This window comes from Phragmites australis, chromosome 2, assembly GCF_958298935.1.
Source record: "Phragmites australis chromosome 2, lpPhrAust1.1, whole genome shotgun sequence".
NCBI lineage: Eukaryota > Viridiplantae > Streptophyta > Magnoliopsida > Poales > Poaceae > Phragmites > Phragmites australis.
Genome location: NC_084922.1, coordinates 15,761,556 through 15,775,799, shown reverse-complemented (window position 1 = coordinate 15,775,799; position 14,244 = coordinate 15,761,556). Strand labels below are relative to the sequence as shown.

Sequence of the window (14,244 nt, the reverse complement as noted above, 5' to 3'; positions counted from 1 at the left end):
TGCCTCAGTCCACAGATGGACTATCGAAGCTTGCATAGCTTCCTAGCACATTTTATGATCATCAAAACCATTATGATATATTACATAAATGCCTTAACTTAGGTCTCTATAAAGGAAAGTTGTTTTGACGTCCATTTTCCATATCACAATATGCAGCAATCTCTAGGATGATCCCGATAGACTTTTATCATTGCGGCAAGCAATATGTTTAATCATGATCAACACTTTAAATTACCATAAAACTTCTCACCACCAGTGCTATACAAATGCGAGCATTTTCATCATTTTCTACCTATTTTCCTTCAAACCCATTTATACTCAATAGTTTTTTACACCATTGGGTGGATCGACCAAGTTCCAAAATTTTCTCGCATCGATTCTAATTTGGATCACAGGCCACCTCTCATAGTCTAGTACCACCATTGCTTTCGTATAGTACTTGGGTTCATTATTGTCCAACAATAATACATCATGATGCTCCATGGTTATGAACATCCAGTTGTGGTTAGGAACATCCTGTTGTGGTTCAGTAGAAGCTGAAATATTTTCTGATGGTTCCATAATCTCTTCGAGTTGCACCGTGTTCCCACTAAATTTCTTCAAGAGAAACTCTTTCTCCAGAAAAACTCTATTTTGGGCAACAAACACTTTGCCTTCTTCCCGGTTATAGAAATAATATTCTTTGGTTTTCCTAGGATACCCCACAAAGAAGCACTTGTCTGATTTGTGAGTGAGCTTATCAGACATCAAACATTATACATAGGCTTCACAGCCCCATATCTTAAGAAAAGACAACACGGGACACTTCCTGACCTATACCTCATATGATGTCTCCTCTATAGACCTAGATGGAACCCTATTTAACGTGAAAGCATCAATTTGTGGAGCGTATCCCAGAAAGGCAATGGAAGATTAAATTGGCTCATCATACACCGAACAATGTCCAACAAAGTACGATTCGTCTGTTTAGACACCCATTTCATGAAGGTATATCATGCGGAGTAAACTGTGAAATAATTCCACATTGCTTTAGATGACCTTCAAATTATAGATTAAGTATTCATCTCCACGAACAATCGCTGGAATGTAATTATTTTTCCCGTATGATTTTGTACCTCATTCTAAAACTCCTTTAACTTTTTGAAGGATTCAGATTTGTATCGAGAACCACTTTTAGCTATAGAGCTCCTCAGCCCGCATATATCGGTATGTACAAGAGCTAATAACTCACTCGCCCTTCCTCCTAGATCGGTGAAAAGTAACTTAGTCCTCTTGCCAAGTAAACAATATTTACATATGTCAAATGATTCAAAATCAAATGAATCTTGAAGATCATCTCTTTGGAGCTTCTCCATGTGTCTCTTATTCATATGACACAAGCAACAATGCCAAATAAAAGTGGGGCCAATCAATGTTATAGATTCACATATCCTCATAATCCATTCATCAATGGATCATGACTGGACCAAGTTACTAGAAAGCTAAACAACATTTGTCCATAATCCTCTACTTCCAAAGCAGATTTTATGATCATAGTCAAGTTAAGATCGGAGTAACAATTATTCCATTCAAAACATTGAGGGTAATAATAAAGTTACAGTGCCAACCAGCCAACACACCAACCATTTGCTATATTGCTGATGCATATATCAACTTCACATTTTGCCAAAAACTCCATTTTGATTCTAGTATCAACTACCCAAGAGTTACAAGAGAAATAACAAGATCCAAGTCTATATTATTAGTATCTTGGTCTAGAAGTCATACTTCCTTTCATTTTCTTAAGGACTTCCAAGTATTCCTGATTTCCCTTTGAACTATCATCGTGTGACTACAGCTCTTTAAGTGCTATGCCCCACTTTCTGAACATATACATAAGTGAGGCTTTCATGATCAAGTATCGTAGCCAAGCTTGGTTCTTCACAAAGCAATATGCCCTTCAATCATATTGAAGTCATATTCAATGTGAGGCAATAAACATGAAGTGAGTGATCATGGCGTTTCTTATAAACTACATGAGTTACAAGATAGCATCTTTAAGCTAGTTCATTAGGACAAGAACCTCTAGAACACATCCTTTGCATCATTGAGTGAGAACAATTTCCAATTCAATTTCATATCAATCATTACAATTTAATCTGGAAAGGTAAGGGGAACTACTTTAAAAATCTACAACAAAAATATATGCAACACTTCAACACAATGTTTATGTGTATCCTCCAATAAACAATTTATCAGAAGATACTCTCACTGTATGTTTTGAAACCGTTTTCCTCTAACGCCATAGAATGGGACAAGATCTATATTCAATTAGGTTCTGGTGAGCTTTGGCATCATTGCTAGAAACCTAGGTAACATATGTAAGCAACACATTGCTAATCATATCTCTATATCTCTTGTTTGTTGGGTGGCATCCAATGCCCTGGCCCCCAACACGATGCTCTAAGCCCAAAACTGTTTTGATATCTTGTTAAGTAAACAAATACTATAGGTGTAGATGTCCGACACCCACCTCAACTGGTTAAGATAAATGATGGCACCCTGCTTTGGCAGATCTACCAAACAATGATCAAAACCTATGTAGGTGCAGCTACTAAAGGGGCATCAATTACTCTTAATTTTTCTGAGGGAAGTTATTCTATCATGGTAATTATATCCACCACATATAAAACAAAGAATAGTATGATAGGAACATAGATAAACATCACAGACAATCATATGAACTGTGATATAGTATGGCCCCTTCACATGGTGGTCTCCACCACATCCTGTCCTCCGGGTCCTGATGCTTCAAGTCTCCATGATAATGTGCTAGTCTATTACACCTAATAGCACTAGATGAATTACATGAGAAAAAGAAGCATCACAAGTCGGCACGTATACCGTTATACAATAACATGATAGCCTTTGGCTGTAATTAACCATGACACGCAGGCCATGAAAATTACACACATACATCACATACATAATAAGGTCATACTAGTCACAAGATTCTCTGCAAAAATGTTTTAAGCGTCGAAACGAATTCTAATGTCGCGACATCAACATGTTATTATAACGATCTATGCATGTACGCTATGCAATGGCGGCCCACTAGTCGGTCAGTGGGTGGGGTAGAGGGGGAAGCCCCCCCCCCCCCCCCCCGCGCGGGTTTTAGGCAGCACCCTGAAAACCTCTCGAAAATACATAGATCGTATCTATGAAATCGCTATAAAAATCTCATTGAATTGATCATATCAAGTCGATTCCGAGTCATTCACAATGCCTCAATTTTCACTAGATCAATCATATTGATCATCGTGTGTGGTTTTTTAAGAAACAATGACAACACACACAACCTCGATCTACTGTTCTTCCAACCATGAAGCAACACGCAAGTCGCACGTGCGGCCATAGGGAAGATTGAGATAATCTTTTTGCTCGTGTGATCCCATCAACTCACACCTCATTCCGATCCTAATTTTACCAAATCGTGCATCGACCGATCCATCACATGAACTGATCACAAGAACAATAATAGATCCTATCTATTACTGCAACATATCATCTATATATGTTATCGATCTAGATCAAAAACTACGCATGTCTCTGATTCCACTGTTGGATAATGAGTTGGCTACACTAGCATATAAATAAATTTTCTACTACATTCACTTAGGAAATCATACAAGTAGAAAATCATAGATCATTACTACTTGACGCGTAGTGCAGCGAAATAATAGTTGGAGTACACTGATCCAACGTCATGCATGTCAAACTCCTCGAGCACCTTCTCGATCAGATCCTCAACCAGCTCTGAGTAGGCAGTCATACTTCTCGACCAGCTCTGAGCAGTTCCAACCACGGACACCATGTCCTCGACCATCTTCGTGACAATGTAGAGGAAGTAGTCGATCACGTCGACCACCCCATCGACCATGAATAAGAATCCTCGACCAAGTCCTCGATTGCAATGAGGAAGTAGTCCAATACGTCCTAGTGTCCTTATTGCTGATTAGCACCACAGCAATTGTAGCAGTGCCTCCACGGTATCCACACATACAGGGATGGAACACTGTACACCGGTGTGGTAGCATCGTGCGCTCGACTAGGCTTTCGCATGGAGTTCGGGAAGAGGTGTCAGCCAGGGTTTTGGTGGAGAAATCAACTCTTGCGCCTATGGCTCTTACCTCCTTTTATATAGAGTACGCTAATGAGCCCTTAATCACATTAAAGCCTATCATGACTCTAAACCCTAATGGACATTTAATCGTATTAAATCCCATTCGTAAATTCAATCTACATACGCGATCGCCTCTAGGGCATATCACCGACAATTTAAACCCCAAAGCTTAAGCAAAAATCTTATCGTTAAGTGCCCTCAAACCTTCTCAATTTTTGCTCTAAATAGTTTTACTTGGGGAGACGGTCGTCACAAGCTTGACAGCTTCCCGTACGTGGAGGGCCCGATCTAGAGGATGAGAACATGAGGGTCCCTGCTACGGACTTAGATGATGTTTTTTTATCTCAGGAAGTACGGGCCCAAGTGGGATTAGAGGTGACAACGCATCATAACGAGCTCCATCCTCTGTCGACGGAGTAGAGCCAGAGGGGGATGATGATGCGGGAGCCGAGTCGCTAGCGGGTGGCCCTAGGCCACCAACACTAGTAACTCTAGCCCCCATTGCCCTACTGGCCTGGCACAAGCTCTGCCAGCTGGGGGTCCGATTATGACACAAGCACTCGGAGTGGCGACTTTGACCTTTGTAAATTGAGATTTTTCTTAAGGTTTCTATGACTGATTTATTCTTGACCATGGGCGTGTTTAAGCCTTCTATCTAGGAGCACAAGAAGGTCATTGTCCCTATAGTTTGTCAAGCGGTGATCCTTCAATGCCTATCGGTTTAGGAACTAGTAGAAGCGCCCCTTGAGAAGACCTTTAAAAGGCCGGCGTCCTTCTTGGTCCTAGCAAAGCCATCCCTTATCAAGAAATGATACAGGTATGTGCAGTTACCGTAGACTCTTTCCTTATGTTAATAGGAGTTCAGTGCCCAAGTTTCCTTGTCTGCAGGCTTTCTGGAGCACCACCAGTGACTCCCGAGCCCTAGCCATCATAGGCCCTAGTCGTGACCTCCTTCGGAAGGGATGTGGGAAGGTTTAGCAAGGCCTCGGTGCCTGTAAGTGATGATCAAAAAGATGATCATTTGACTCCCCAAGCCCTTCCTGCGAACTTGGTGTATGGGCTGCCTGGGGATTTGACTTAGAGGGAGATAGTCATAGGTCCTCCCGGTCATGATCCAGACAACATCTTCTTGTCCTTTTATATGATAAGAGTTCCTCCTGTAAAAATAACCATTTTAGTTGATGAAATGATAGGTACTAATCTAAAATCCTACAGGTATACGTGGTGCAGCTGAAGAGAATCCGAGATGAGGCCAGAGAAGCTAACGCCTGAGTGGCCACCCTTGAAGAAGATGCCACTGCAATGCACCAACAACTTTCCCAGGTAGTTGCTGAGAAGGAAAAAGCGATCACTGCTAAGAAGGAAAAAAGCAATTACTAAGTTAGAAAGCCAAACCAAATGTATGCTTCCCTTGATTCTAGATTTTCCATCTTGCCACTATGCCACTCTAACACGTTCCTATAGAACTCACCACTACCCGATAAGCCCTGGCTCAGGAGGAAGCCAAGATGTTGGCCACCCACCAACAACTTGCTACAACCTTGAACGTCTTCTAGGAAGCGCTTGTTGGGGTTGGGATCAAGGAGGAGGCTAATGGTGGTGATGACCCCACCAGTATAGCCTCCTGAACGACCAGACGGGGGACTCCAAGGCAAAGTGGTTGAGCACGTCTCGAGTCAGTCTCAGCAAAGTGTAGATCAATCGTTGGCCTTTGCTTTGGCTATCCTGAAGACCCACTACCCAGATATTAACAATAGTGGGTTAATTCGAAGTTGATGCCTACTCGGTGTCGAATTCAAAACTTGTGTGCCTCTTCGATAGCTTTAAGTTAGCGTTGGTCTTGTTCTTTTGGTTAAGCAATTTATGAGCTTTTGTCTATTCGATGTTGTTGTCTGGTGAGAATTAGTTCATGCGTTGTTGATTGCTATTCTTAGGTCTTCTACCTCTTTAGCCGAAGTTCGTGCTAGATGTCTTACAAGCTAAGTGGAAGGTGTAGTTCCATAGACTTTGTTTGTCATGTTTGCAAGGATTTCTGGGCTATGCGCATGTACCTTCTTTTGCTTTTGTTGTTGCGGCGTTTTGATGCCAATTTATGTACTTGTTTAAGTGGTGCCGCTTTAGGACATAGCTAGGTTCCGCCTTCGTCATTGGTTGTCACACCCCAAAATTCTGATCTTAGGTTGTAAGCATTTTAAAATAATAAAATATCATTTTTCTTGAAATTTGAAAGCTTTTTCAAAAAATAAGAGTTTAAATAGTATTTGTTTTGTGTAATGAAAAATGTATTTATAAAATATTAGAATGGGTTAAGGAATTTCAAGGTTGGATAATCCTTGTTCTATTTTCCCAATATTATCCAAAATCCGATACCAATTTCTTTCATTTTATATCTTGTCACCATTTCTCCAAAGCTCTGAAGTTCTCTATCTTTATTTCTCCCTAATTCCTTCCCTTACAAAAGATGGCCCAAGCTGCCCCGTCCCTTCGTCCATCTCCAGATCAAGAGGACATGAACAACGCCACCACCATTCTTCTCTCATGAACCATTCCAAACTCGACCAAGTCATGCCCCCCTCAACTCGTATTTCTCCTCACGACATCATCCACTCCTTTCTCTGCCATCCGCCATGGCCGTCCGCCCAAGCTCGCATTAGCGCGCAATTAGACAACACTGACACCCACTAGCTATCAAAATGTAACACGCATTCAATCCCTTCATCAATTCCCTCCTTATTTCCCTCAATTAAGGTCATAATCGATGCTTTATTTGTCTCTAATGGCTATTACTCCGGCTGCTAGTTACTCCTCGTCGCCCAGCCTCACCTTCTCGTGAATTTTCGATGTTCAAGACGGTCTCAAATGCAAATCTTAACAATACTAAAATTGTAAGTCTTGTCAAGAGCTTCAATTTGCATCTATGGAAGTTCGTATTTGGATAATGGATCTAAGAGTTATTGTCCCTGAGATCAGTGTTACGCAGATATGACTAAATTCAAAAAGTTTATCATGTGACGTATTTTTGGAAATCAAGATGGCATTTTTAGAAGTTTCAATGAATACCAAAGTTGTAGATATTTTCGGATACTAAAAGATAGAGTCCTAATGGCGAAGTTATCATACTTGATCTTGAGCTGTCCGTTTTATCTTCCTGCACCCGTTTGTTTCATCTTCCACCATCACCGCCCTTTCACCTCCCCTCATGGCTGTTCCTCTCCCTCCCTGCACCTATAAAATGCGCCCTCTAGGCAGCTGCAAGAGGCACACCTCCTCCCCAACACCGAAAAGCTACCAAAATGCCGCCCCAACACCATCTACCCCAAGTTCGGCGGAGCGTCACTCATGCTCGTTCAACGGTGAACCTCGCGCCGCGTCCTCGCTTCCAGAGCATCGTAGCAAGGTGAGACACTGCCCTATGGCCTCGCCTCCGCTCCCCATCCTCCAGCGAAGCGCCGCGCTTAGCCTCTTCGCCGACCACCGCCAAGCTTCGTCGCGTCGGCTCCTCGTAGCACCTCTGACCAGACCGCGCCCGCCTTCGGCTTCACCAAGGTGATACGCTGCTGAGGCATCTGCTCCTCGCTGCCCCAAAGTCCTCTGTCGTCAAACCATTGAGGATCCTCTCCACAATCGTGCCCCACTAGACTGCATCGTCGTACCGTAGGTGCCACATGTCGCCGCCATCGGTGTCGTCTCGTCTCCGTGAATCCTTCTTCCCCAATTATCACAACAAGGTGAGGACCCCAGACCAGCCCCTTCCCCTCCTCCTTTTCCCTGTATGGCTGCCATTTGTGATCCCTAACCGAACCTCCAACCCCGGCCAAAGCCCGATCTATGCCGCCACGGTCATCGCCGTCGTGGATGGCATTGGCGTTCCTTAGTCGGTTAGAGCTCGGATTTCCATGCCCTTTGACTAGCACGTGCACCTAGATGTTCCCCATGCCTGCACCAACTAAATCTGCTATTTGAGCCCTGAAGCCACCGGGATCGCGATCAGCGTTGCTGTTGCCCCTGTCTGGATAAGTTTTGCGCGTGCACTGCAGGTTTAGTTCACGTTCCCTGTCAATCCAGTACCTGTTTGGATGCACTGACCATTTCACGGTGTGTTACATCACATCTTCAATGAGGCCACATGAGGGTTCCCTTGTATCTGTAGCGACGCCACCAGGAACGCGATCCCAACTTCCAACATCGTTGCACAATCTCACCAAAGTTCCAACCAATTGATCTCCTTCTCAGGTGAAGCCCTATCCAAACCATCAGTACTGCAGAATGGTGTTCTAGAAAATATGAATATTTCTATTCAAAACGTTTCTTGAATATCACAGCTAATCTCTAGGAACGCACACGTATTCTTCGATGCGTTTGATTGCGGTCACCACCAAACCTGGGAGTGTTCATCGCTATTTTGCCGCTACCTCGAAACTTCTCTGTAAAGACCAATCATAAAAGCAAGCTTGCTTTCTCGCGTCCTACGCCATGCTCTCCTCGATTTGCTGAAATGTCACAGCTGCCTAACGTTGATGTCAGTGATTGCCACTACCATTGCCGTCAAAACGTGCACTTCGTCGCCTTCAGCTCGCCGTTGTGCATTTTCTTCTGTACCCTAGGTCAATCTGAGCCCTCCATGAGTTCATGGCTACGCAGCGACCCCGTCTGCGCCATCTCCGTCAACCCCAGGCCTTTCCCCCACCAGCGACGCCAAGAGCCCACCACCGACCGACTCCTCCATGCCTAACTCTCTGCTCTGCTCTCTGATTTCTCTCAATTGATGAGAATCCTAAACAACCACTCCAAAAATCTTTTATTTCTATTTTTACTTTCGTGTTCATGATGTTTACACGTTAGCCCCTATCTTCTATAGTTAATTCTATTCTAGCCCTTATAATTTAAATAGAATTCATCTATTCAAATTTTGTTCAGCGAATTTCATTTAAATCCAAGCTGCACTCCATAAATTCATCAAATCTCATATTCTATTCAACCATAGAGTTTTCTCTGTTTGATTTACTATTCTTAGTTGTTTAGTTTTCTCTTTTGTTGGTTATTTCTACTGGTAAATGGCTACGTTTCGAAGCAGTACGAGGATCTCAGAAACAACAGTTCAAGATTGCGGGATGGGCTTGGAATGCGACTGGGAGGTGCGGCGGCAGCGGTGTGGGTGAGCCGTGAACGGTGAGCAGGGGACCACGGCAGCGAACTCATCTGCGGTGTGGGGGCGATCTCTACGTTATGCGACGAAGCCCGGCAACTACTCTGCAGTTCCTTTCAAAGCGCTGGAGCAGAGATGATGAATGCAGCAGTTGACGGTCCGCTCCAAGCATCGTACTGCGACCCCACGTACGGATACAGCTAACAACGGTCCCGTACACCGACGGCAACGGTGCTCAAGGAACACGTGCTTTTGCTGTTTGTGCATGCATGCCACAGACAGTTTTGCAGTGCGTGACGATGAATGAACAATGCTCTTTTCAAATAGATCAGTACTGACACGGGAACCATACCTGAATCCAGGACATCCGTGTACTTGAAATGCTATTGGAGCGTCCAACGGCTGAACCACGGCAATCCGCAAAAAACAGAGTAAAACTGTCATGAACCTCATCATCGATGAGGAACCATCTTTCGCAATTCTCGTAACGTTTGGGACTTTATTGGGGGAAATTGAAGCTACCTCCATTTCTCAAATAAATACCGTTTTAAATACGTACAGTTAAATTTTAAAAAATTTAGATCATTAATACACACAAAATTGCTAGAATTTAACATATGCAAATGATATAAGTGAACTCGTTATGAAAAAATATTTTCATATAATTATATATTTAACGAATTTCACTAAGAAATAATTATAAAAATAATATTAAAACATATATATTGGAAACCGTGACGATTTCCTAAATGATAAATAAAAAAGAACAAATATAGTAACATGGTTGTTTGCACATCTTTCAGCCTTCCTTTTGACGGTGTCAGGAGTAGGGCGTGCTCTGAAATAGCTGTGCCACTAAGAAGAGTTTGTTGGAGGGTTGTATTCGGCTAGCTGTACGCTTGTACGTACAACATGTGGATAGTCATATACGTTGGAGCACATGAATGGTTGATGAACATCGAGGACATGATCTGGTGGTTTATCTTCTCTAAACTCTAAGGTTCGTGTGTATTGCTCGGCAATCAGATTATTACCCCACACGTCAGATGTTGCAAATAGCGTGTAATGCCTGTACAGCTTCATCTGGTTCAGGTAAACGTACTGGATATTCACTAGTTTTCGTGCAGTATTTTCGACAATTAAACATCCTTTAAGTCATGTGGCTCAGCATGATTGCAAGTGGGAGGTTTTGATCAATGTTGGTATCACCATTTTGTGTGTGGTTTCTTATGCTCTCTTGAGGTCTGTATCCGATACCTCTTTTGTCTTACGAAAAAAAAAACAACTCTTATTACTACCTTCGATAGGGCCTGCCATGAAACGTACTGAAATTTTTTTTGCAGCTTGATCAGTCTGTAATTTACAGCTGATCTACATGTACTCGTTTTGTTCGATGATCTTTACCTTTACCCAACACGCATACACCCCCTGTATTTTCTTGTTCCTCACACAAGTAGATCAAGACAAAGTCACTCAAACCAACTGAAATTAATTCAACAATTAAATCCTTTATTATTACTTTGACCTTTATTTCAGAAAATGAAGAGGGGTGATGTCTCCTTTTGATCATCAGTCCCTCACATAGGACAACATCAACATACACACAAAGAACAAAAGAGGGGTGAAGGAAAGAAAAGGACAGAAAAATATGTGGGGGGGGGGGAGTGAGATCAAAACGGACGTCTGATCGCACAGCGGGAGCCTACCACGAATCACAAACAGATAAGATTGACATCTTCAATTGATCGAGATCTATGGTACGGAGGCAGCGGCACAGAGAAGAACAAGAGGATGGAGTCATCGATCAGATGGACACAAACCCACCCCCCCTAACAAAGATCACATCGCCTTGAGATAGGCCCCTCCCTCCCTACCTCATCCTGATGATAAACGGAGAAACTTGTATGATTGGATTGGAATCATTGGATGGTGAGCGCGCACCCGTGTGTGTATGTACATTGTTGATCTGGTGTTGTAGGGTTCTTAGCCATGTAATAATGTGGATGTGGGCGAGGAAGACAGGGTCATGAGCAACAATGCAGCCTCCTCAACCCCCATTAGAAGCCTCCTTTTCGGCACCACCTGCAAGTTGCTGCTACTGCTGCTACTGATGTTGCTATTGCTGTATTTTATTTCAGTTTTTGCCTCGCCGTTATGTTGCTGCTGCTGCTGCTGCTTCTGGTCTAGGCCAAGCTCTTGCCTCCTCTTCTTCCGGTACCGGATCCCGCATGCGTTGCACAACGACTGCGAACAGAATTGAAAAAGTTAAAAGGCCACATTCGATATGTTTGCAGATTAGGGTCAATTTGAGCATCAGTTTTTCTTTTGTGTGTGTAAAGCAATGGTTATTTTCTTAACCTGAAAAGTCCAAGTCTTCGTTTTGGTGCGCAATACTGTCACCGGAATATATTGATGAAAAGGTGGAGGACAGAAATGAAAAATAACCGAGTTGGGTTGAGAGAATCAAAATGGATAAAGTATCTTTCTCCCAGCACACAATTGGCCTGGTGGTTAGCACTGTTGCATGAAACAGCTCACCTAACCACCAAGTTGCAATCCAATTGAACGGAAAGAAATATCAGCAAGACAAGTCATAGTAGCATTAGACCAAAACCCAACTCACCGTCCCCTGTCCCAAATCCAACAAAACGTCTTGGTAACTACATACTGCAAAGCAAATTTGAAAACCCCTATTTTATTTGATAAAATACTTTCATAGTTATATAATATTACAGTTTCTCAAATATTAATAGCAAGTTCAGTTCAAGCCTATGGCTATATCGCTAAGAGGGAACTTCAGGGGACTTCAAAGCCATGCTTGTCTCAGGCTCTCAGCGATCGTACTGTCAACCCGTTGCGTAAGGAATTCAAAAACTGAAGACAGGATGGATATGGTGGAATGTGCTACGATCATTAGCTGTCTATGATTAGAACACGATGCTAAGAGCGGCCACTTTGACTCAGTCTTGCAGCCCTTGCTTCGATTTGATCGTATACTGTTTTGGGTTGGACCTAAATTTAACAATCTCTACAAAAGATTATCCATCCACATTTCAAAAACGAAAAGAAAAAAAGACGATCCGTCATTGTACCAAGATACTAAGAGAACTACAACATTCCTATTGATTAGATCGAATTCATAGGGAAAAAAACTTTATTGATAAACCAGAAAAAAGGAAGGATCATATATTCACAGGACTAAATTCCGAAAGAAGTTAACAGATGATCATATCGCACAAACAAAAAAGGCTACGACTGTTTCCAGGACAAGCAGGACCGCGCATATGCAACAACGATGAACAAGACATCGCAGCGATTCGGCAGCTACAAATCCCCAATCCGGCCGACCCTTATCCTGATGAACAGTACACCGAGCAGCGTAAACAAGAACAGGGAGCCGATCGTGAGAACTCACCCTGGGCCCGGTCGGCCCGCTGCGCCACATGGGCGTGGTGGTGGCGCGGCATTCGACGCAGCTCCTCATGCCTTTCTCCGCCACCCCGATCCCAACAACCTGCAAGAACAGCACGAACAGATGAGCATAGTTCGACCAAAGGAGTTCAGCCAGAGATCGCAAAACAGGGTGCCACAATAAACGAAAGCGGAAACAGGATTAGGGCAAAGACGTACCTCGCGATCGGCGGAAGCCATCGGCGGCGCTGGGGCCGGATCGCGGCCTCGATCGGCTTGGAGAAGCTTTTGTTGTTTGGTTTGGCTGCTCTGTTTCTTGAAGCGCGTCGCGGAGAGCAGAGAGTAGTCGCGGGGAAGGGAAGGGGGGGGGGGGGAGAAATGAATTCTGGCTATGGGAGCACCCGCCTACGTCCGTAACACGTATGCGTGAGGGATAGCGGAGGAGGTGACGTGGCGTCTGCGATTGGCCAGGGAAAGATTGCTTGCAATTCTCTCTCTCTTTTTGTTTAGATTTCGAAAATAGGATCGTTATCTGGACAATTTGGCAGAATTTTCGTGCGAAAGTCCCGGCGATTTTGAAAAAAAATGAAGGGGCGAAATAATCGCAGAAAGGGGTACTGTTTGAAGCAAACTTCTCTGATCCAGCAGCGCCGAGCCAATGCGGTCCGTGTCGATATCACTGCGCGTCACTCCCCTAAGCTTTGAACCCAACAAGAGTGAACTTTTTCATCTCGATTTTTTTTTTTTTGCAATTTTCAGTAAGTTTGTCATGTTCCAATTTGATTTCAAAACTTTCATAACAAAAAATTATAACTTTGAGCTAGAAAAACTTACACCTCATATTCATCTTTCTAAACAAAAATATTCCTAAGTTTCTAGGTGTAACTTTTTTTTCTTGACCACAAGGAGAGACTCCTTGGGTATTTTTTTAAATAATTTTAAGTGCATGAATACTGAACCCTGGTTAGGAAACTCATTAAAACTAGTTTTCTTGGTACGCCTTGGATTTGAGCCTTGGTGTTCGTTCTCTCTACTGGAGGTACTAACCAACTGACTTCAGTTCGCTCTAGATGGAACTTCCACCTAGAAAAAAAACCTTTCAAAACAAGCAAAAATTGTGGTTTTGCCCAGCGGCCACCGTAAAGAAACACAGAGGATAATATAAAAAGCGAGATAGTATTGTATAATGCTCATTGATCCATTAGTTTTCTGGGTGATCTAAGTTTTATAGCATCTGCTGAGTTGGTGATTCTTAAAATATTGTAGGGCCAACAACTATCGTTTCATCATTAGATAATTCGATAAGGTCCCGTGGATAAGGTGCTTAATAGGAGCAAACCGATCAGATCTCTCGTGTCCTCACATCAACAAGCCATACGTCAAAAGCTACCTCAATTCTGAGATTGCTTTGGATCGAAAAGAAAATCTGAAGAACTCTCTTTGTAATGGCACCACCCCAAAAAAAATCCTATGTGTTATGAAAATCGTATTTTCACGTAACCTCAAGATGAGACCTAAATTCGAC

The 14,244-nt window shown here is 43.0% G+C and overlaps 1 protein-coding gene across 1 annotated transcript; it reads right to left on the bottom strand.

Annotated features, from left to right (window-relative positions):
• Positions 1 to 10,796: 10,796 nt before the first annotated feature.
• Positions 10,797 to 13,103, bottom strand: LOC133900959 (GATA transcription factor 23-like). Its single transcript, XM_062342260.1, has 3 exons — positions 12,939 to 13,103; positions 12,724 to 12,822; positions 10,797 to 11,552 (listed from the first exon to the last, which is right to left on the bottom strand). Exons 1-3 carry the CDS (start codon positions 12,957 to 12,959, stop codon positions 11,292 to 11,294), a joined length of 381 nt encoding a protein of 126 aa, XP_062198244.1. The 5' UTR covers positions 12,960 to 13,103; the 3' UTR covers positions 10,797 to 11,291.
• Positions 13,104 to 14,244: the final 1,141 nt, after the last annotated feature.

Coding starts and splice junctions, on each gene's coding strand:
- LOC133900959 (XM_062342260.1), bottom strand. CDS start 12,959: ATGGCTTCCGCCGATCGCGAG. Junction 12,823..12,938: donor TGGCTTCCGCCGATCGCGAG/GTACGTCTTTGC, acceptor CTGTTCTTGCAG/GTTGTTGGGATCGGGGTGGC. Junction 11,553..12,723: donor GCGGGCCGACCGGGCCCAGG/GTGAGTTCTCAC, acceptor TTCTGTTCGCAG/TCGTTGTGCAACGCATGCGG.